The 25,799-nt window shown below is 36.2% G+C and overlaps 1 protein-coding gene across 1 annotated transcript in view; it reads right to left on the reverse strand.

Moving 5' to 3' along the window:
* The window catches only part of LOC128652486 (uncharacterized), an 868,114-nt gene that overhangs the window by 558,534 nt on the left and 283,781 nt on the right, over positions 1 to 25,799 (reverse strand). Inside the window, exons 45-51 of the mRNA XM_053705422.1 lie at positions 20,673 to 20,847; positions 18,841 to 18,980; positions 10,838 to 10,942; positions 10,629 to 10,727; positions 4,641 to 4,832; positions 3,052 to 3,242; positions 53 to 204 (exon numbers count right to left, since the gene is read on the reverse strand). Of these exons, the coding sequence (XP_053561397.1) occupies positions 53 to 204; positions 3,052 to 3,242; positions 4,641 to 4,832; positions 10,629 to 10,727; positions 10,838 to 10,942; positions 18,841 to 18,980; positions 20,673 to 20,847 (1,054 nt within the window). The remainder of the gene's footprint in view (positions 1 to 52; positions 205 to 3,051; positions 3,243 to 4,640; positions 4,833 to 10,628; positions 10,728 to 10,837; positions 10,943 to 18,840; positions 18,981 to 20,672; positions 20,848 to 25,799) is intronic.

Raw genomic sequence — 25,799 nt, forward strand, 5'->3', positions numbered from 1 at the left:
TATAAAGTTAAGTAAAATAAAATAAAAAGATAATGAATGTCCTTACCTAAACTCTTCATTAATGAAGCCCAGAAGGTGTTCAGTCTGAAGCGCTTTGATGAAAACCATGTTCATGCTGACTTTTTTTCCCTCTAGCTTTAGAGTTTCCACGTATGTTTCTATACATTTAGTCTTTCCACACCCTGGAGGACCTGTTACTACCACCTTATAAAGAACATACATAAAAAGAAGATTACCACAGGCCAAATTCTTTATTCTTACCATTCCTATAGTGGGCTAGTGATCTGTGTAACTTCAGTAAAAAAGTGCAGATCAGCATATTGTTTGAAAATAAGTATTTTTTAAATGTTTGCTATTTCTGTTCTCTAGAGAACTTTTACTGTGCTTGGACATATTTAAATATGCTCAGTGACCAGTTCTGCGGAGACATCAAGCTGTGCCTTGTATCTCATAAATTAAGTCATTGGATGCACAGAATGACCAGTCAATTTCAATTTTATCACCTCTCCTTTCCAGCTATTGTGTAGGCAATATCCACAGCCTGAAATAAAGACAGGCACAGTTTTTGTTTATCCAGTTGTAATTACTCAGTGTAACTTATAACATCCAAGTGAAAGTTATAACACCAACATGTCAGGCAAAAATAAAGATAATTCAAAAACAGAATCACTGAGTTGGAAATAGGATCACCCCCTCCTAAAATTACTTGTAAACTCAATCAGGTGTAGCTAATCACCTTCTTAACGTCACACACAAAGCCATTTGACCTTTAACTGTGATCCGCTGTGGACATATTGATTAGCTCAGCATTAAAGGAGCTTTCTTGGAGCATCTCAGTCCCTGGTAGTGCAACTGAAGCAAACAATCAACTATGGGTGGCAAGGCACTGTCAAAAGATCTCCGGGATAATGTTGTGGACAGGCACAAGTCAGAAGATGGATACAAGAAAATATCAAGGGCCTTATCAATTCCTAGAAGCACAGTGAAGTCTATTATTAAGAAGTGGAAGGTATTTGGTACAACACAGACCCTCTCTGGATCAGGACCTCGCTCCAAACTAGATGAAAGAGCCAGGAGGAAACTGGTCAGAGAGGCTACCAAGAGGCCCATAGCAACTCTGAAGCAGTTGCAGGAATTTATGACAAAGAGTGGTCATTGGGGCCGATTTATCCCGCCCCGAATGGGGCCATATACCCCTGTTTCCGTGCGAGGCTTCAGGTTTGCCGGAACAGGAGTTAAGAAGCAGCTGTCTTACGCCTCCTCTGAGGCGGCAGACAGCAATCCGCCCGATCGCATACGATCAGGTTGATTTAAACCCCCTGCTAGCGGCTGATTGGCCGCAAATCTGCAGGGGGGCAGCATTGCACAAGCAGTTCAAGAGAACTGCTTGTGCAATGATAAATGCCTATGCTGTCTGCAATTATCGATGTCTGACGGACATGATTGCTACAGCAGATCATGTCAGCCAGACACTTGATAAATCGGCCCCATTGTGTGCATGTGACAACAATATCACAAATTCTCCACAAATGTGGCTTGTATGGGAGGGTTGCAAGAAAAAAGCCACTCCTCAAGAAAGGCCACATGCAGTCATGACTGAGTTTTGCCATAACACACCTAGGAGATTCTGAGGCCACATGGAAAAATGGTCAGATAAGACCAAAATTTAATTATTTGGCCTCAACAGCAAACGATATGTCTGGAGGAAAACCAATACAGCTCACCATCCAAATAACACCATACCTACAGTAAAGCATGGAGGTGGTAATATCCTGTTATGGTGGTGTTTCTCTGCAGCAGGCACTAGAGCACTTGTCAGGATAGAAGGAATAATAGATGGGGAAAACTACCGTCAAATTATTGAGGAAAATCTGCTGCCCTCTGCCAGGAAGTTGTCAATGGGAAGAAGGTTTACCTTCCCACATGACAATGACACAAAGCACACAGCAAAAATGACCACACAGTGGTTGAAGGAGAAAAAAAGTGAATATTCTTGCATGGCCTAGTCGGAGCCCAGATTTAAACCCCATTGACTGCAGTCTACAAATGGCCACCATCAAATGTAAAGGAACTGGAGCAGTTCTGCAAAGAAGAGTGGGTAAATATTGCACAGTCTAGATGTGCAAAGTTAGTAGAGACATATCCCAACAGACTAAAGGCTGTAATTAAAGCAAAAGGGGGTTCAACAAAATACTGACACAAGGGGTGATCCTTTAGCCAACTCAGGGATTCTGTTTTTGAATTGTCTTTATTTTTGCCTGTTGGTGTTATATCTTTCACTTGGATGTTATAAGTTGCACTGAGTAATTACATCTGGATAAACAAAAACTGTGTCTGTCTTTATTTCAGGCTGCAAAGCAACAAAATGTGATTACTTTCAAGGGGGTGGGGGTGATTCTCTTCAATACCCACTGTGTGTGTGTATATATATATATATATATATATATATATATATATATATATATATATATATATATATATATATATATATATATATATATATATATATATATATATATATATATATATATATATATAGGCAAAAAATTGGTGTATGTGCACTCTCACCAACGTTCAACAACTACCAGGGTGCTGTGCGGTTAATAATAAAGAAACAAAGAGAAGCACTCACTGGATCTTCATCAAAAAGTGACAAAAACTTTTAATGCAGTTTGTGACGTTTCGGGACAGCAACAGAGGAAGGGACTGTTGCTGTCCCGAAACGTCACAAACTGCATTAAAAGTTTTTGTCACTTTTTGATGAAGATCCAGTGAGTGCTTCTCTTTGTTTCTTTATATATATATATATATATATATATATATATATATATATATATATATATATATATATACTGCACACAGTATATATCTATATATAATTAATTTATTTGGGGGTTCCTACACCCATGACAACATGTCTGCTTATAATGTATAAGGTATGCTTGCTGTCTGTAGTTAGTGTAGCCCACAGCAAAAAAAAAAAAAAACTATGATTCCTATAACATTGATGATGCATTCAAATTAGTCATTATGAGCTACATCTGTACTTACTGTTTGGTACTTTGGTGCCAGCTGAACCAGATGGGAAACTTTGGATACAAATGTGTTACTGGGAAAAATATGACATTTTTCTGCAGCTTTTATTATTGCACTTGGGATGCTGGTTTCTTCTATAGATTCAGATGAGGGAACCTGCTGTCCAGGACCATATTTCTCAGCAATGACTGCAGGGATCAGACCATCTGGAGCCATAAAAACATAATATATTGGTGGTAGAAAATAGTTTATGTTGCTGCACATTAAAAAAGCTGTTTACGGGAAATAGTTTTTGTTTAGATAATATCCATAACTGCCCATAACAGGAAAGAATTGTTATTTTTATTTCCATTAGGAGCTAAATCTTTCATGAAAATATGTGCTTATTAACAATCATGATAGTACTGGTATTGTTTGTTCTTGACAGGTAACATCTGTCCAATTGCATAGATAGAAAATGAATCATGATTTTTTTCTTCTTCTTAAAGGGACATTATTTTGCAAAATTTGTTAGAGCATGTAATTTTTGCACTACCTACCCATAAAGCCTATAAAGGGCTTAAAGACACAGGTAAAGTTTCCATCAGGAACTACAAGCACTAGAGCTTACAAGCTGAACACAGCCAATGATTGTCAGGGTCATATGACTGCTGCTGCCAATTGGCTCACTGCGTGTATCCTACTCATAACCAGCCGTTCTTTGGGGCCTCCGAGTGGAAATTTAACCCCTTTTAAACACAGGCCTAATGGAAATACTTGTTTTTACCACAAGTTTAAATAGTCTACAACAGCATTGGAAACTAGGCCATATAGTCCCAGGTTGAGTAGTGTAAATATTACGTGCTCTAAAGAATAAGAGCACATAATTCTTTCACTACAAGGTCCCTTTATCTATTGGCACTTGCCAAAATATATTTTTTTTTTTGCTAAACAACATATTCTCTCACATATTCAACAGAATAGCCAAGGATAAATGGCACAAGAAATAGTGCCTATCTGTGCTATAAATACTTACCCAAGGAAAAAAAAGTTGAAAGTGGTATATTCTAGTCTGTTTTTATCTTAGGAAAAAATCATATAGGGGCATATGTATCAAGCTCCGAACGGAGCTTGATGCCCCGTGTTTCTGGCGAGTCATCAGACTCGCCAGAAACAGCAGTTATGAAGCAGCGGTCACAAAGACCGCTGCTCCATAACCTGTCCGCCTGCTCTGAGCAGGTGGACAGACATCGCCACAATACAACCCGATCGAGTACGATCGGGTTGATTGACCCCCCCCTGCTGGCGGCCTATTGGCCGCGAGTCTGCAGGGGGCGGCGTTGCACCAGCAGCTCTTGGGAGCTGCTGGTGCAATGATGAATACGGCAAGTGTATTGCTCGCCGTATTCACCCAGGTCTGGCGGACCTGATCCGCACTGTCAGATCAGGTCCGCCAGACTTTCATAACTAGAGGCCATAGTGTTTAATAGTACATCATGTTAAAAAAATATTTAAAATGTTTTATTTTCTTAAGTGCTAGAATATACCCCTATGTACTTCAGCACACCGAGAATAAGTTTTATCTCCATCTCACAATATGATAACATTTCCCAAACAACACTTACCCATGCTATTCAACAGATTTGAGTTATTCGTGGAAATGAGAGTGTTTGGCCACTCTGCAGCCAAAATAGCCTGGAACACTTGAGCCTTTTCTGCTGATAATTGGGGTAACCAGCATAGATGGACTGCAGCGATTATTGCTCGGTCCTCAAGTACCAGCTGCCAGTTTTGGTGTTCACCGCCCAACTCTTTTTCTATTTAAAAAAAAAAGAAGAAAATACTATATTATAATAAATTATTTATTTATTATAAATTAACTATTTGTGAATTTTAAACAAAAGCATTTTGCTATTATCTTTTTATAAAGTTTAATTTTTTTACCTTTAAAGGGACTCAGTCGAAAAAGTACATGCTCTAATTTGTGGGTAATTTTAAAACTATCAAACCACCTGGAGCTAGATGATATAAACTTCACCAGCTCAAACCTAGCTTTTCTTGCCGACTCTCGCAGGGCTGTCCTGGTGGAATGATCATATAAAAGTGGCAGCCCCTATGAGTGGGAAGATGGCTTCTATTGAGAGTAATAGATCTTGCTGGATAGGGACACTTCACTCCTTAGAGCTAAGTTAGCAGGAGGCACACTTTAAAAATTAAATCCTGCAGCCAATATAAATCATATTATTATGATATTATTATGCTGCTTTCTGTATATAGCATCTTACATTCGCCTACCCATGGAACGCCCATGTTCAGTTCATTTTACGAAAAAACAACAATTACACTTTGCATTTTGAAGTACAAGTTTCTGTGTGATTTTTGCACATCCAGTGTACTAAAATTACAATGTATGCTGTGCATATTTAATACAATTTATTCCTGTGTAAATTACATACAAATTATACATTTTTGTTAAAATATGATTTTTGGTGAAGAATTTTGTTACGATTTTTGATGCACCCTAACATAACAATACAATTTTCCCTGGTTATTTTTGTGTGAATGGTTCAAATATTTGTTTTGTATGATGTTTAAAATACAAATTATATTGTGCACTTATTACAGGTATACCCCGCTCATACAGCGGGTTAGGGACCGGAGCCCTGCTGTAACGTGAAAACCGCCTTTAAGTGAAACAATGCAGTTTTAGCTTTCTTTTGCCAGTGTGCTTAAAATCTTGAAAACATGTTTGAACTAACATATATTAGGGGTGCAATAGTGCTAAGTTTAGTTTAACACTAGCACAGCACAGTATTCAATTAGTATTCAATAAATACTGTACCTGTAAAATAGTGACAATTAATGTAGTACAATATCCCAGACTATAACACTGAGACACAGATTGCACTGTAATGCTGTAAACAGAGTGAAATAAGCATAACAAAATGGTGTCAGTCACTTTTCTCGCAACCTCCCGATGATTACAGCACTGTTTAAAAATCCTTGGAGGTTGAACTTCAGCCCCGCAAAGCGCTGTATTAGAGAAGCGCTGTTATGTGAGGTATACCTGTATATGAAAATGCAGTATACGCCCCTTAGCAAGACACCCTGTTTTCAGGGTAAAAAGTGCTTTAGATCAATTCCACCAGGGAATTAGAAGGACTGGCGAGCCTTCTATAATAATCTCGCTAGCCCAAAGAGCTTTCAATCATCGAGCACCTGGTCCTAAGCAGAATCTAATGGTCTCTCAATCAGCAGCGGTAGTAACACAGCTTGATTACTCGGTATCTACTGCTGTTCATTGGGACAGCATTTTGTCCGTTTGGGACCAACCACTATAATTACCCTAAAAGGGACTTTAAAGCCAAAATTAAACTTAAAAGGATTGGATGGAGCATGGAATTTTAATAAAATTTCCATTTTATTTCAATGAACAGTTTGGCTTAGTTCTCTTAGTATTCTTTGTTAAAGAGTAATTTAGGGGCAGAACTATTACAGTGCAGCCGGTGCAGTGGCACCAGAGCCTGAACGCTGAGGGGGCCCATAGGTGTAGAACCTGTAGGGGACACAGATTTTATAGAAGAGGCCTCACATTTGTTTTAAATCTCATCTTCTGCAGTGTACAGTTTAAACTCCAGCTGCTGTTTATGCTGCATTAATACAATGCAGCACACAGCGTAGAGGAGATCAGCAAGCAGAGAAACAAGAAGGTTTTCTAAATTAACCTGCTGAAACCAGGAAAACATACAAAGAAACCATGACAACCATGATATCATGGATTGGGCATGTTCCTGCCTCAATGCTCTAACTGGGCTTCCCTGCTGACTGGCAGGACAACCCTCTTTGTGTCATGGCAATTTTGGTTATACAGATATTTACGGAAATTTCAATATCTCAGCTCAGGATGGTCCTAGCACTTTGGAACAAAAACTGATCTTTAGATCACATTACAAGGTACATGTCCATATATAAATAGTTTGCACATTCTTGATCCTTAGTCATGTAATGATGAAAATTGCTGAAAGTTACACTTTTAGGGGCCGATTTAACAAAGTGCGAGCAGCTCATGTCCATCGCACATCGATAAATGCCGACAGCATACGCTGTCGGTATTTATCATTGCACAAGCAGTTCTGGTGAACTGCTTGTGCAATGCCGTCCCCTGCAGATTCACGGCCAATTGGCCGCTAGCAGGGGGTGTCAATAAACCCGATCCTATACGTTCCGGCGGATTGATGTCCACCGCCTCAGAGCAGGCTAACAAGTTAAGGAGCAGTGGTCTTAAGACCGCTGCTTCTTAACTCTTGTTTCCGGCGTGCCATTCGGCCCTTGTTAAATCACCCCCTTAAGGTCAAATTATAATAGGAAGGGTTCGCGTCTCAGTCCTAAATATTTTTTTAGGGGTACCTAGGTAAGTATAGTGTTCATGCAGAACATTTCAGGTTTGAGGCTTTTTTTTTTATTTCCCCCTCACTTTAGGTTGATTATCTCTGGAGGGGGACCCGATAGGAACCTGAAATTTTTACAGTCTTTACAGTATGGTATAATTTTCTGCTGTAAAATAACTTTGAGTTTGAGATTCCACTGGTTACAGAGCTAGGGCTAGTAGAAATCTGGATGAACGCCTACTTTATTCATTTGTTTTGAGAAATGACAAGCAACACAGCACACAATTTAGTTTTAGACTTACAGATCAGTCGGTGGCTGTGTATATAATATGTCACCATTTTTTAAGTAGCTACTATTTAGGATTTTATTTTAATTAGGGGCCAAGAAAACAGGGACCTCTGCTTATAAGGTCCACCAGTGGAGTAATTCTAGGTGAATTCAGGAGCGTGCAGGTGTCTTTGCCATCTGACATCAGATTTTGCAACAATGTTTATAGCAATATTAGATGTAGTTGCAAACACTGCAGACATAGATTGTTAGACATGTGCACGCATACTCTTCAATAAATGGTAAAAAGGGAACAAATTAAATTTGAAAATTAAAGTATATTGAAAAGTTGTTTAAAATTGCAGACTCTGGGGCATATTTATCAAGCTCGGTATGGAGCTTGATGCCCCATGTTTCCGGCGAGCCTTCAGGCTCTCCGGAAATAGAAGTTATGAAGCAGCGGTCTTAAGACCGCTGCTCCATAACCAGTCTGCCTGCTCTGAGGCGGCGGACAGAAATCAAAAGAAATCAACCCGATCGAATACGATTGTGTTGATTGACACCCCCTGCTAGCGGCCGATCATGTCCGCTCGCACCATCATAAATCGGAACCATAATATGAATTATGATCATTTAATTTTGGCTTTACTGTTCCCTTAAAATTTGACAGATACTGATAAGATGATAAGTATAGATTTAAGAAACAAAAATGCTACAAAGATAAGTTAGCTAAAGAATGTATAATGCATTTACTACTTCAGTAGTTGTTTTCCTTCCTAGTCACACCCACAGCCAATACTAGTGACCACATTTGTATCAGATTACATTTAAACAGGAATTCTAGAAATATCCAGAATTAAACTAAAGGTTTAAATAAATGTTATGCTTATGGTTAAGTATCAAAAGATCTCATTGAAAGAGCATCTAGAGTTTACATGAGCATACTCAGAACTTAAATGTATCAAAATGGAAGCTATCTATCTGGACTCATACTGAAGTAGAAAAACATCTTCATACATCTAAATAAATACCAATGTCACAGACATTAAAATTAAATTATGAGTGTAGATTTAGATAACTGTAGATACAATTAACAATTCCTGTGGGAAATATAAATGGTGTAGGATTTCGAATGAACAGAATTATATCTGGTTAAATAGAAAACTAATAGAGATGATGTCCATAGGGTTTTAGTTTACGAAAATGTTCAAAATGCAAAGAGACCTATTAGCATGCTGTATGTCCCTTTAATATGTTTTAACTAAAACTATTTGGTGATTTGCAATATATATATATCCACAGGTAATGATATAAAGCAATTTTGAATCATTATAAGAGCAGTTTAAGTTTGAAGCAAAACCATTTGCTGTTTTGTGACTAATTTATCTTCAAGCAAAAAAAAAATGAAAATTGTCTAAATTAGAGCTTTGGAGCTTTTCATTTTGCTGCTTTTTCCTGCTTAGTACTATTGCTATTTATTTTTTTTCATATTAAATGGTAGAACACAGTTTTGAATTCAGCCCACACAGTACTTTTGGATGATTCAGAAATTTTGTCGGATTTTAAAATGTCAGTATCTGGTTAGCAATTCAAATGACCATAGCAGTAATTACGCCTTTTCATACCCTGATGTGTTGCACTGCATCAAAAGTGACACAAATGCTGGGTTCTGTAATATCAGAGCTAGCAAATAAGTGTCCAAAATTATATGGAAATGTGTATCTCTGAGATTAACAACTATTCTTCCACCAAGAAAGATGACTCTTTTCAGTGTGTCTAATGATAGAAAGAAATGGATAACATCTATCTTAGAGGTAAAGCACACTGTATTTTTACTCAGAAGCTGTAATCAATTCTAAGAGCCATAAGCAAAATAATATATAATGAAAAGGGACTTTCATGTAAAGATATACCAATGCCCTTTTAAACCATTTTCATAAGGTTGCTTTAAAAACAACTCTACCAGGACTACAATGTTGTACTATTAGCAAGAAATTCAGATGTGACCTCTGGATGTAATGTTTATCAGGACACCATCTTACAAACAGATGCCCTAGTTACCTTTAGTTGTAAATTCCTGTGCTCTCTCTCTCACTCTCTCTCTCTCATACAAATGTATTCCTATTGCCACATTATCCTACCTTGCATTTCATTTATTTTTGTAATACTTACACATATTTCAAACTCAATTATGTGTTTTTGGTAAAGTTCAACTACAATGCCCCATTAAAAACAAAAGATAGAGAAGGACATTTATATAGGACAATCTACTGACGTAAATGCAATTTCTTAGCTGATATAGATAGTGTTTCTTGAATATCTTGTGTTTGGTAATAAATGTTATCCTATTAACAACATTTTATCCCAAATTTCTAATACAAAATTATTCTCTTGCTTGACTTCACTGTATCACTTTATCAATGTATCAGGCTATAATACTTTCAGCCCTCTCTGGCATCCAATGCGTTAATTTATGGTTTAGTTTTTACAAGCAGAATGCATTATATTTTAATATATATATATATAGATATATATATAGGTTTGCTTTATTAAAGGGATACAGAACCCAAATTTTTTCTTTCATGATTCAGATAGAGCAGGCAATTTTAAGCAACTTTCTAATTTACTCCTATTATATTTTTTTCTTTGTTCTCTTGGTATATATATATGAAAAGGCAGGTATGTAAGCTTAGGAGCCGGTCCATTTTTGGTTCAGGACCTGGGTAGCGTTTGATGATTGGTAGCTTACATTCCTGCTTTTTTAGATAAATATACCAAGAGAACAAAGAAAAATTGATAAAAGGAGTAAATTAGAAAGTTGCATAAAATTGCATGCTCTATCTGTATCATTAAAGAACATATTTGGGCTCAGTATCCCTTTAACAGGTAGTGTATGCAATAATTGTACATCAATACATGTGCATAATGGTTTAATATGTTGAATTTATATTGCTTACCGTGTTTGTCTACATGGTTCCTTTGTAGTGATTGTAGAATGTATTTTGCTTCCTCAAGAAGGTAGGTGAGGTCAAATATGGATGAGCAGGCAAGCATTTCTTGTAAACAAATAAGAAACACCAGCAGAGAATAAGCTGTCATTATATCACAACATAACCAAGGAGGAAGTTGTATTAATTGGGTGAATTATAGAACAATGTATTCTTACCAGTTACAGGTGAACCATATGGTGCTAGGCTTGGTTTACAAAGCTTTGCTAATGAATCAAACAAGGCAGAAAGCTTCTGTGCAAGAAAAGGAACATGTGAGAAACCTAAAGAGAGTGACAAGAACAAATGAAGGAAAAGTTGTTAGTTTCAAATTTCCGAATGATAAACAGCAAGAAGCCTGATTTCATAAAGCACAGTCAAATAAATCCCATGTTAGGGAACCGCTCCAGAAACATTCATTGTGCATTCTATAGTTTTTTTATAGACATGTAAGTCTAAATGAAACTTTAGTGGTTCAGACACAACATGCAAGTTTAAGACTTTCAGTTTACTGCTGTTATCAAATTTACTTTCTTTGGTATTTGCTTTCTTGGTATCCTTTTTTGAAAATCATACCTAGGTGAGCTAAGGTGCAGCATATCACAACTTTGAGCTAGCTAGTCATAGGTGGCTACAAGGACACTCTTAGCATTTGTAGGGAGTGGGTAAGACAAATTTGCAGCCCCCCCATGCCCATACCTGTCACAACATTCAGTGTTACCTATATAAAGAATTACAGTATATATTACACCTCCTGATACCATAAACATTTCTTCAGGATATACATTGCACCTTCTCGTAGCCTGACCCCTGAAAGTGTGGGGGCTCCCAAAGAGCAGGGCCCTGGGCAGGTGGCCCTCTCACACTGCCCAAAGGGCAGGCCTGTGTGGCTACATACATATGCATCTTGTCATTGGTTTAACAGATGTGTTCAGCTAGGTCTGGGGATACTTATAACTATTTGTTTAACACCCTTAAGAAGAAAACAATTTAACAGCACACTGTCTCTTTAAAGGACCACTAAACCCAGTAGAATTAAATAATTGACAAATATACAATACAAATACAATAGCACTTACTTTGAATTTGAAATGAGCGGTTAATTATTATTTACCCTCCCCTGTATGATGTGACAGCCATCATCCAATCAAAGAATGCATATATGTATATACCGTGCTCTGTTGCACATGCTCAGTAGAATCCGGAGCCTACTGAAGGATGTGCATGTTTTGATAATAGAAGTATTTTGGAAAGTTTTTTTTTTAAATTGCATGGTTTATCTGAATTATGAAACTTTAATTTTGCTTTAGTGGCCCTTTAAAAGAACATTGTGATCAGCATTTTCTTTGTTTCATTTAAACAGGGAATATCAATATGGATTTCACTGTTTTAGTTTCAGCTTAAAGGGACATGAAACCCAAAATTTTTCTTTCGTGGTTCAGATAGAGAATACAATTTTAAACAACTTTCTAATTTCCTTCTATTATCTAATCAGTTTCATTCTCTTGGTATAATTTGTTGAAGGAGCAGCAATGCACTACTAGTTTCTAACTGAACACATGGGTGAGCCAATCACATTCAATATATATATGCAGCGACCAATCAACAGCTAGAACCTAGTTTCTCTGCTCATGAACTTGCCTTGATAAACCTTTCAGCAAATGATAACAAGAGAAGGAAGCAAATTAAATAATAGAAGTGAATTGTAAAGTTGTTTAAAATTGTATTCTCTATCTGAATCATGAAAGATTTTTTTGGGGTTTCATGTACCTTTAAATTTACACAGCTTTTACTTAAATGGGGATTCCAACCAAAATTGAAAATCAAATAGAAGAATTACATCTTTTGTTAGAAACTTATTTATAATATACATACTGTATAGTGGCAAAAATTATTCTAGTAAAAGTTATCATTGTTTCAGCATAGCTAGATATTCTCTGTGCACCAGCATTTTAAATACTGCAGCTGCTTAGAGAGCCAGTGGGACTTGTAACATGTTAGCAATTATATACATTTCATCATCAGATCATACAAGCATCTTAGGCTGTCTGAGCAAGTGCTGTGCGTAAAATGCTCGTGCATGTAGAATACTTAAGTACACTCTTGAAACTGCTATAGCTTTGTTAGAAGCATTTTTGCTAATCTATACTATAATCGCGTTTGTAACGTGTCCGTCGCCAGTTGCGCACACATCCTCAAAGAATCCACCTGGATGCAGAGAAAATGGTAGGGTTGTGAAAGAATCCACCTTCACTAAGTCTTAAAAAAAACAAAACCACGCAACCGCCCGCACAAAATAACTAAAAAACATGTAACCGCCCGCAAGAAATAAAAAAAAACAAGTAACCGCCCTCACAAAGTATAACAAAAAAAACCTAACCTCCCACACGAAGTATTAACAAACACCTAAACCGTCAACCCCCACATCGCAAATTAATAAAGTAATTAACCCCTAATCTGCATATAACATAATTAGCATATTAACCCCTAAACCGCCAAGCCCCCACATCGCAATAACCCTAATTAACCTATTAACCCCTTAAACGCCAAACCCACACATCGCAATAACCCTAATTAATATATTAACCCCTATACCGCCAACCCCCCACAACGCAAATAACTAATTTCATTACTAAGCCCCCTAACCTAACACCCCCTAAATTAACCCCAATTACTACTAAATTACAATTAAAATTAAAAAACCTAACATTAAATTAGAAAAAATAAAAAAGTCTAACATTACAGAAAAAAATAAACAAAATTATCAAAAAAATTAAAAAAAATTATACCTAATCCCTATGAAATTAACCCCCCCAAAAAATAAAAACACTCCCTAATCTAAACTTCCAATAGCCCTTAAAAGGGCCTTTTGTAAGGCATTGCACTAAGTTAAACAGCTCTTTTACCTCTAAAAAATTAGTCCTCCCTAACAGTAAAAACTTCCCACCCACCAAACCCCCCAAAATAAAAAAACTAACACTAAAAAAAACTAAATTACCAATTGCCCCCAAAGGGGCATTTGTATGGACATTGCCCTTAAAAGGGCATTCAACTCTTTTACTGCCCTTAAAAGGGCAATCAGTTTTATTTCAAGTCCAAAAAAACCCTAATCTAAAAAAAAAATACCCCCAAAAAATTAAAATAAAAAAGCCTAAACCTAAGCCCTAAATAGGTACTCCCTGTTCCTGAAGTCCGGCGGAGAAGGTCTTCTTCCAGATGGATCCATCATCTTCTATCTTCATCCGGAGTGACGGCGGTGCGGTGCTGTGTTTTTGATGCCTGGATCCTCAGCGGCGGTCCTTGAAGGCGGCAGTCCTCGGCGGCGTAGAGGATCCTCTTCATTCGATCGTCCGTCGCACAATGAAGATTGAATGCAAGGTACCCCATATTTATTGGGGTACGTTGCATTCCTATTGGCTGAAATTTTTAAATCAGCCAATAGGATGAGAGCTACTGAAATCTTATTGGCTGATTTGAACAGCCAATAGGATTTAAGTAGCTCTAATTCTATCGGCTGATTTCAAAATTTCAGCCAATAGGAATGCAACGCACCCCATGAAGAGGAGCCTCTACGCCGTTGAGGACCGCCGCCGCCGAGGACCGCCGCCGAGGATCCAGGCATCGGGAACACAGCTCCACACCTCTGCTCCGCGCCGCCTTCACTCTGGATGAAGATAGAAGATGATGGATCCGTCTGGAAGAAGACCTTCTCTGCCAGACTTCAGTGAGTACATATTTGGGGCTTAGGTTTAGGCTTTTTTATTTTAATTTTTGGGTGTTTTTTTTTTTTTTAGATTAGGGTTTTTTGGGGGCTTGAAAAAAAAATGAATGCCCTTTTAAGGGCAATGTCCATACAAATGCCCCTTTAGGGGCAATGGGTAGTTTAGTTTTTCTTAGTGTTAGGTTTTTTATTTTGAGGGGTTTGGTGGGAGGGGGGTTTTTACTGTTAGGAGGGACTTAGTATTTTTTTGAGATAAAAAAAGCTGTTTAACTTAGGGCAATGGTAGTTAAGTAATAGATTGGCAGGTGTTTTTATATTGGGGGGATTTTTTATTTTTATAGGGGCATTAGTTTAGGTTTACATTATTTATTTTGGATAGCTTTGTTTATTTTTTTCTGTAATTTTACTTTTTTTATTTTTTGTAACTTTAGCTTGGGGTTTGCATTTTTTTTTAGTAAATATATATTGCAAAAATGCTTTTATTCAAAACTTAAATGCTCCTGTGTGCATTCCAATTTTGTCTGGAATGTCCCTTTAACATTTTGGCAGGATATACATATATATATATATATATATATATATATATATATATATATATATATATCCTAACAACCACACCTGAAACACAAACTGATCCATAGTAAACTGAGCTCAGAACAGGATAACATACGGAATGGCACAAAACCTTGCAATAAAGCACTTTGCAAACTGTGCCAGTACATATGCAGCAGCACAGCCAGTCCCAATCACAAAACTTACAACATTAAAGAAGAATACTCATGTATGTCTGCAAATTTGGTATACACGACACAGTGGACAGCATGTGGTATACACGATACAGTACACAGCATGTGGTATACACGATACAGTGCACAGCATGTGGTATACACAATACAGTGCACAGCATGTGTTATACATGACACAGTGCACAGCATGTGGTATACATGATACAGTGCACAGCATGTGGTATACACGATACAGTGCACAGCATGTGGTATACACGATACAGTGCACAGCATGTGGTATACACGATACAGTGCACAGCATGTGGTATACACGATACAGTGCACAGCATGTGGTATACATGATACAGTGCACAGCATGTGGTATACACGATACAGTGCACAGCATGTGGTATACACGATACAGTGCACAGCATGTGGTATACATGATACAGTGCACAGCATGTGGTATACATGATACAGTGCACAGCATGTGGTATACACGATACAGTGCACAGCATGTGGTATACACAATACAGTGCACAGCATGTGGTATACATGATACAGTGCACAGCATGTGGTATACATGATACAGTGCACAGCATGTGGTATACACGATACAGTGCACAGCATGTGGTATACACGATACAGTGCACAGCATGTGGTATACATGATACAGTGCACAGCATGTGGTATACATGATACAGTGCACAGCATGTGGTATACACGATACAGGGCACTGCATGTGGTATACATGATACAGTGCACAGCATGTGGTATACACGATACAGGGCACTGCATGTGGTATACATGATACAGTTCACAGCATGTGGTATACATGATACAGTGCACAGCATGTGGTATACATGATACAGTGCACAGTATGTGGTATACATGATACAGTGCACAGCATGTGGTATACATGATACAGTGCACAACATGTGACTAGGGAAGCTACATAGTGGAAACTGGACAAAAACTACACATTAGGATACATAGACACTCTATTAAAAACCACAAAGAGAAGAAATACTGCACCTCAGTTGCACACCATTTCACCCAGACTGGTCACCCCAGGAATGAAAAACATTTAAAATTAAAATGGTAACATATTTAAAAACAATAAACAGAGGACTGAATGCAGATTTCAGCTTTGTGTCACACTATCAATATTTTATATAGTAAGCCCCCTTACATCTGTTATTGGCTTGTACACATATGTACATGTTGACATCAGTGACTGCTTGTGAATTATATGTGAATATGTTATGTACATACAGTATATCTCAGCATGCAATTCTATATGTTTTACATTTATGCAGCATTTACCCTGCCAGTTTTTATGTTGTTGTTTTTTTATCTTTCTGAAACACACACACACACTCTGCATTCTTCACTATCAGACTTCTTCTCTCTCTGATCTCATATTATACAACCTCCTGTCTCTATAGCCCCCCCTTCTTTCCAAGACATCAATGACCAATTCTATTATATTGATCAGTATTGGTTAAAACCTGAAGAAGAGAGGAAGCTTGTCTTTTACTATATAATGGGGTTTTACTGCATACTGCAATACTCATTATTTTTGACATGAGTAAATGGTGCTCTTACATATGAGTACAATATCCCTTTAAAGGGACAGTCAACACCAGAATTGTTGTTGCTTTAAAAGATAGATAATCCCTTAATTACCCATTCCCCAGTTTTGCATAACCAACACAGTTATAATAATACTCATTTTACCTCTTTAATTACCTTGTATCTAAGCCTCCACAGACTGCCCCCTTATTTCAGTTCTTTTGACAGACTTGCATTTTCGCTAATCAGAACTGACTCCATGGTAAATTCATGTGCATGAGCTCAATGTTATCTATATGAAACACATGAACTAATGTTCTCTAGTGGGGAAAAACTGCATTTAGATTAGAGGCGATCAAGGTCTAAGAAATTAGCATATGAACCTCCTAGGTTTAGCTTTCAACTAAGAATACCAAGAGAACAAAGCAAAATTGGTGATACAAGTAAATTGGAAAGTTGTTTAAAATTGCATGCCCTATTTGAATCATGAAAGTTTTTTTTGGACTTGATTGTCCCTTTAACTAAGATGCCAGATATATGACTTATGTGATAAGATATATTAAATTATTAGTTTGCTCATTAAATAGTAGTAAGTAATATTTGTATATACTTTTGCTTTCTTTATTAAAGAATCCTAATTAACAAAAACAGGTGTTGACTCTGACTACATACCTGCAAACTCAGCAGCACAAGCAAATAAAAGCTAAAATAAGTTTTAACAATAAACGTTAATGGCTGTACAATGCCATTTATCAGTGGCCCCCTACTCCATAAAAGTTTTTTGCATCCTTCTCTAAGCCATTCCATTCTATTGCAGTCTATGGTGAAATTTACCTGAGCCTACAATATTCTACATATTGGGGATTAGGTAGCTTAAAGCTTAAGATGAAAGGGAAGTTAAACAGTAAATATATGCTAGACATAATTATGTATTCAAAGCTAACCTTAGCGTTAGAACAATATGTAGATGTATTTTTACAATTGTATAACTTGTTTAAATATAGAAAAACTAAATGTAAAGAATAATTCTGTATAAATGACTTTAGTTTTTATTAAAGTAATGGGCACAGCCATGCTTGAACTAGTTTTTTATTTATCTATTATTGTGCAAACAAAGCTGTGGAAACCCTTTTTCTGCCTATGATAGCGCAGAGAGCTCACTGGGCTCATATTACAAAGTGGTGAGTTTAGTCTCTTAGTCTCATGTTCAAGCGCAATCCAAAATACCGCTTTAAATATATACTGTATCTCTTCTTACGACCTGTAGTAATTCCTTATTATTAAAATGATACGACAGCATTACATGAAAAACTCCACTACTTGCGCACCATGGGCTTAGCACACCTCTGTTTAGAGCTCAAGCATTATCCAACATAACATTTACACCCACGCAGAAGTCTATTATGTGAGGGATTTAGAGCACGTGGCCTATCTGACATGTTAGTATGCACTAGACCAGTGAGGCCCAGCAATCTAACACATGAGGCTGCAGATCAATACTTTAGAAGCTTTAAAGTATTAAGCTTTAAGGGACATATATTCATTTATGGATATAAACTCACAAAAAATATATTTCCTAAAAATGTTTAGTGCTACAGGACTAGATTTAAGTAACGTGGCAGGGTACCCTCTATCTGCTGTTCTGCCCTTCACTAACCAGAAGTCCCCTAGGCACATATATTTAGTTTCTCTTTTCTAGGACCACAAAAATATGGCACACATTTACAATTCTACCTTTTCCCTGGTGCCCCAGAGGGCCACATGTGGACCATAGGCTGCCAGTTAGCCATCCCTACACTAGACTAACACTTAAACTTTAAAAAATAACTTTGACCTCCTCAAAATAGAGGCACTATTGATTGTGATCAAGAAATGGTAACTCCCAATAAAGCTAATATTTATGTGCTATTCTAGGGGATTAAGTATGGTTTTACTGTTTATAACTTCTCGAAATAAAAAAACACAATAATCATAAATTATACATTAATTAATTACATAAGGGAAAAATAACATTTGTGGGTGTTAGAAACGTATTTTATGATGAATGGTTAATATATAAATGGCTTATTATTAATATAAAATAAAACATTTTTACAGTACACAATTTAATAGTCTTCATAAACATACCCCTCAAAAACTTCAGACTTTAGTTATACTGTACCATTCAAAAGCAGTTTGGCCTCCAAAAAGTAATTTACAGGAACACAAGTTACTCCTATTATTCGAAAGCAGTTGAGGAGAGTGTTGGGAAGCTTACAGGATGTAGGATAAATATTCCAGTTCAGAGCATCATTTGGCATCCTAAGAATTTAGCATCATAAAAAGATAAGTTTAACTTTTAAAATGAGTCATTCATGTAGACATAGTGCCATACAACATTCATGTGATTGCAATATGTGACCTGTATAAAACATTCATGTGATTGCAATATGTGACCTGTATAAAACATTCATGTGATTGCAATATGTGACCTGTATAAAACATTCATGTGATTGCAATATGTGAACTGTATAAAACATTCATGTGATTGCAATATGTGAACTGTATAAAACATTCATGTGATTGCAATATGTGAACTGTATAAAACATTCATGTGATTGCAATATGTGACCTGTATAAAACATTCATGTGATTGCAATATGTGACCTGTATAAAACATTCATGTGATTGCAATATGTGACCTGTATAAAACATTCATGTGATTGCAATATGTGACCTGTATAAAACATTCATGTGATTGCAATATGTGACCTGTATAAAACATTCATGTGATTACAATATGTGACCTGTATAAAACATTCATGTGATTGCAATATGTGACCTGTATAAAACATTCATGTGATTGCAATATGTGACCTGTATAAAACATTCATGTGATTGCAATATGTGACCTGTATAAAACATTCATGTGATTGCAATATGTGACCTGTATAAAACATTCATGTGATTGCAATATGTGACCTGTATAAAACATTCATGTGATTGCAATATGTGACCTGTATAAAACATGATCTCACATATTTTAGTAAAAAGTTAAAAGTTTTAATTCAAACATTTGTGAATTGTATTAGAATGATTAGCTACATGAGTAGGCTACAAAGTTCTGATGTTTCATAAAAGCAATGTACTACTGAATGAAGATTTGCTCAAGACATTTAAAACTCAAAACTAAACTTTCAGGATTATAATGTGATTGAGAAGCAATTTAAAAAAAATCTATTTATTTATATTATCAAATGAACCTATTACTCTTGCTATCCTTTGTTGAGTCACCTATGCATCAGAGCATACTGAGGTAGGCTCAGGAGCATTCTATAATTTAGTCCTCAACACATGCGCATGCTCCAGGGCCTACTGCAGTTTGCACATATTAAAAGGATGAATCATGCACTATCCCATGGTTTCAACTGGAATCCATAGTTTAGATATCTGATATTGGAGAGAACTGATCAGAATATACACTGCTTTAAAATTTGCATTTAATGTAATTCCCCCCCAACACTACAGATAAGAAAAATGTAATATGACTATACCACCTGATGAAAAACTAGGGTTATGAGGCAGGCAGTCTAAAATTTAATATTGGAATTTTAAACTAGTGAATTAATAATAATTTACTGGCTGATGTGCATTTAAAATGGACTTAATTCATTTATATTTTAAATAGCTTATATATTTGTAATTAATGAAATGATTGAATGCATTTACATGCTTTTTTGAAAATATTACCAAAAGCCTTCTAGTTACCTCGTTACCAAATTTCAAACCAATCATTTGGCTGTAACTAAGGCAAACCTTAGTAAGGATTTGTACATCTTCACTTTTTGATCTCCTCAGTGTTGTACACAGCGAAGTATACACCTTGTGACACACTCCATCAGTATGCACAATCTTCTTTTCAGCAATTCACTTTAATGTATTTATTTTATTTTATAATCAATTTAAAATATCATGGCATTATTCTGATTTCCAAAAGCAATTAGGTACTTTTACCTTTTAATGATTGCAATACACGCCCCTGATGTATTTAAAGAAACTTCATCCATATGTAAAGTGACTGATTCTTTCCCACAATGACGTGCATACTGAATCTGTGCCAGCAGGTGAGCTAGGTTGGTGAGATTGGACTGTGTTAATTGCTCAAGTCCATTCAAGCAAATCCAGGCTCCTGAAAAGCAGGCGATGCAGGTTAAAAGGGACATTGATTACATTACCAAGAAGTAAATGATTATACTCTAATGTGTATTTCCCCCGGCTTCACAGCTTTAAAACTACAGTCCAGAGCAGCAAAGCATGGTACTCGGTAGAACAGCAGAATAACTAAACTCTATTAAGGTACGTAAGGTGATATTAAGATAACAATTCAACTTTAATGCAAAATGAGTTACATCAAGTCTTCTAAATGCATATCCAAGAAAATGAACAAAAGAGTTGCATTAAAAATTCTTAATACTATTAATAGTGGAATGTGGTGTTGTAAAACTAAATAGAAAAGTTTGATAAGGAAAATTTCACATTTGACTCTAATTTAAATAAATAAAGTAACTCATTGTGTAGTTCATTTAACAAATCTAAACAAGTCAGGAGGCTTGCTTTTCCCACAGAAAACCTCTGGATACATTGTTTTCAATACAGCAAAGGATTCTGGGTAAGATATACAAATGAGGTTCACAATGACTCACTTTTTTACTTCAAGGGACACTGAACCCAATTTTTTTTTCTTTTGTGATTCAGATAGAGCATGCAATTTTAAGCAACTTTGTAATTTACTCCTATTATCAATTTTTCTTTGTTCTTTTGCTATCTGTATTTTTAAAAAAAAGGCATCTAAGCTTTTTTTTCTTTTTTTTCAGAACTCTGGACAGCATTTTTTATTGGTGAATGAATTTATCCACCAATCAGTAAGAACAACTCAGGTTGTTCACAAAAAATGGGCCGGCATCTAAACTTACATTCTTGCATTTCAAATAAAGATACCAAGAGAATGAAGAAAATTTGATAATAGGAGTAAATTAGAAAGTTGCTTAAAATTGCATGCTCTATCTGAAACATTAAAGAAAAAAATTGGGTTCAGTGTCCCTTTCAGTCTGCTTTTACGCAGACTCCCTTTACGCCATAGCATCACTGTATACACAGCTTTTAAGCTTAGCTAGGGTTAGAACAGTGATTAAAAAAAGGGACATGGAATCCAAAATTTTTCATTCATGATTCAGATAGAGAATACAATTTTAAACAACTTTCAAATGTATTTCTATCGTTTAATTTGCTACCTTCTCTTGTTATCCTTTGCTGAAATGTTAATCTAGGCAAGCTCAGTAGCAGCAGAGAACCTAGGTTCTAGCTGTTTATTGGTGGCTGCATATATATATATATATATATATATATCGATTGTGATTAGCTCACCAATGTGTTTAGTTAGAAACCATTAATGCATTGTTGCTCCTTCAACAAATGATACCAAGAAAATGAAACAAATTATATAATAAAAGTAAATTAGAAAGTTGTTTAAAATGTTATTCTCTATCTGAATCACGAAAGAAAAAAATTGTGTTTCATGTCCCTTTAAGACCATTCCAGAAAAGCTGTTTGTGGTTTTTGCCACTTATCAGCTGGGAGTAGGTAAATCACTGCTGGGTAAAGTTGATTTCTGTGCGAAGTGAGTTTAAAATCCTCCACTAAGCACAAAATGTAAAGAAAATAACTCATTGTGTAGTTCATTTAACAAATCTAAACAAGTCAGGAGGCTTGCTTTTCCCACAGAAAATCTCTGGATATGTTGTTTTCAATGCAGCAAATGATTCTGGGTAAGATATGCAAATGCAGTTCACAATGACTCAGTTTTTTACTTCAGTCTACTTTTACGCAGACTCCCTTTACGCCATAGCTTCGCTGTATAAACCGATTTTAAGCTCAGCTTGGGTTAGTACAGTGATTCAGACCATCCCAGGACAGCTGTTTTGTGGTTTTTGGCATTCATCAGCTGGGAGTAGGTGAATCACTGATGGGTGAAGTTGATTTCTGGGCGAAATACAATTGAACAACTTTTTGCCATATATATATATATATATATATATATATATATATATATATATATATATATATATATATATATATAGTAACAAAAGGAGAGCACTCTCACTTAGTCCAGCAACTGCCAGGGTGCTAGTATAGTTAATGCAACTGAACAAGGGAGGGGATTCGGTCCCCGAAACGTCACTACCTTTCACAGTAAAGAGTTTTTTTTAAAAAGACCAGAGAGTGCAAGTTTTCTTGTTCAGATATATATATATATATATATATATATATATATATCAAAGAAATAAGAAAAATTGAGTGACTCTTAAGCCAGCACTTAGGTATCAAAATGAAATAGATATACAAGGGTGATTGACCACAGGGGAAACCAGGTGTGCTAATAAAGTTGTTACATTTATATTACTCAAAAAATAAATACAAATAAATGATATTACAACAAGTGGCAACTGTATAAAATAGTACTGATTCCCAAAGCATTATAGGATACTAGTATAAACAGTGTCCTATATAAAATACCCTTAGAGGCCTCTAATAATCAGGTCACTATGTCCATTCAATTCATGGGTTTGATGTGAGACAATTATATCCTATACTGTAGCTTTGAAAAAAAGGGCCTGTTTGTCAGCAACCAGCAGAAACAGTTCACGTTGATAAATGAATACAGAGCAGATTTTGGAACTTGAACTTGTAATGACTATAGATCTGACTTGTTTTTCCCCGCTTTTGTAAGCAACAAGTATAGCTGATTAGTAACAGGGTAGATCTCCTAAGAAATTGCTTAGGGCTAATTCTCTTCAGTGATTTATGGTCCAAATGAACCTCCCTTTTATGAATGTTCATTCAAAGCTATAGCACTTGTCATTTTTGTTGTACTTTTTCCATTAAAATTCCATATATTTACCAAGTCAGTGTTCCGTCTTTCAAAAGGCACTTAGTGGTTACCCACGCCTTACCGCTCTTTGCTATTCATTCTGTGGCTGACTTTTCCAGGGCTTGACTTTGTTAGGGCTTAGACCTTGTAAATATGTGTGGTAACATAGTAATCAATTGTATGAGCACAAATTCAACCCCGGAATAAAGTAAAAAAAGAGGAGGAGTTTTTAGGCATACTTAAACCGGATGACGTCTGCAATGAATTACAACTCAGCCGGAAGAAGCCCGCTTACCTAAGGGTGAAACGCGCGTAGCTGTGAATCTATCAGAGGGGTAACAGCTGACCACCTCAGTCCAAGGTCTGAGCCCTAGCAAAGTCAAGCCCTGGAAAAGCCAGCCACAGAATGAATAGCAAAGAGCAGTAAGGCGTGGGTAACCACTAAGTGCCTTTTGAAAGACGGAACACTGACTTGGTAAATATATCGAATTTTAATGGAAAAAGTACCACAAAAATGACAAGTGCTATAGCTGTGAATGAACATTCATAAAAGGGAGGTTCATTTGGACCATAAATCACTGAACGGAATTAGCCCTAAGCAATTTCTTAGGAGAGCTACCCTGTTACTAATCAGGGTCTAATCTATTGTCATTACAAGTTCAAGTTCCAAAATCTGCTCTGTATTCATTTATCAACGTTAACTGTTTCTGCTGGTTGCTGACAAACAGGCCCTTTTTTCAAAGCCACAGTATGGAATATAATTGTCTCACACCAAACCCATGAATTGAATGGACATAGTGACCCGACTATTAGAGTTCTCTAAGGGTATTTTATATAGGACACTGTTTATACTAGTATCCTATAATGCTTTGGTAATCAGTACTATTTTATATAGTTGCCACTTGTTGTAATATCATTTATTTGTATTTATTTTTGAGTAATATAAATGTAACACTTTATTAGCACACCTGGTTTCCCCTGTGGTCAATCACCCTTGTATATCTATTTATTTTTGCTACCTAAGTGCTGGTTTAAGAATCACTATATAGAATCATATATATATATATATTGCGTATTAGCTATGCTTTGGAAGGGGTGCTGTTCAATTGAGGGGGACCCTGCCACTGACTTTGACCTGGGAACTAGTGAGTTCTAGTTACGCCTCTAGTCCAGGTAAAATTTATGTAAGTATTTGAAGGAATATTTGATCTATGCTAGGTGCCTCATTAGTTGATCTAATTAATCAAGCACTGGATCTGATCTCTGCTTAATTTTATAAGCGCTAATTGCTACCACGAGCTTGCAGTAGCAATAATTAGCCACGTCTAATGGCTGGTTGTTTATAATTGTATTATAAATTAGTGATTCACTTGTAATCTAGCCCTAAATATATTTTATATACATATTATTGAGGTTATCCTGAGCCTCCCTAGGGGCCAACATCTTAAAATCTAGCTTTCACTGCATTCCAATACTGACATGTGCATCAACTCTCCTTCAGATACCTGCAGTGAAACTTGAGTTCCAAAATGGCAGCTTCCATAATTAAAAAAAGCATAAGCATAATTAAATCACCCATAAATGTATTTAGTGTTTAAACTGTTTTGTATATTGTGCAAATGCTGCTGCTATCTAGTGCTCAAAACATGCTGCCATATAGTTCTCCTGACACGTGCATATTACCTACCGAGGTATTCTATTTCGCAAAGAAAAAACATTTTATAACCGAAATAAATTGGACATTTTTTTTAAAAAAAATTGTATCCTCTCAAAAAAAGAAAAAATTGAGTTTCATGTTCCGTTTGTTTCTTTAATATTAGAATCACATTTCCCATGCACTTTCTCCCTCTGTATCACATCATGACATTTAGTGGTGCAGTTACATGTCGTTTTTACACCTTCACAATTTGCTAAATAAATGTACGATAATTAAAGAACTGGCTTTTGACTCCAATTTACTGTGTTACAGATCAGGAATAATATTCTGCTATAATGTAGGCAAACGCAGATACTTTTATGCAAACCAGATTTCTGCCTGATAAATCACAGTGACCATTACAGTAATTTTTAAATTGCCATCTGCTTCTCTCGTGTGTTTTTATGATAATAAGATATGTACAATATACAATTAGCACAACACTGTCTCCGTGTTCAATCTAAAATTGTTATTTTATTATGAAAAGATTTCATCTGCACTCGCGCTTCACAGCTGC

The sequence above is a fragment of the Bombina bombina genome, chromosome 3, assembly GCF_027579735.1.
Source record: "Bombina bombina isolate aBomBom1 chromosome 3, aBomBom1.pri, whole genome shotgun sequence".
NCBI lineage: Eukaryota > Metazoa > Chordata > Amphibia > Anura > Bombinatoridae > Bombina > Bombina bombina.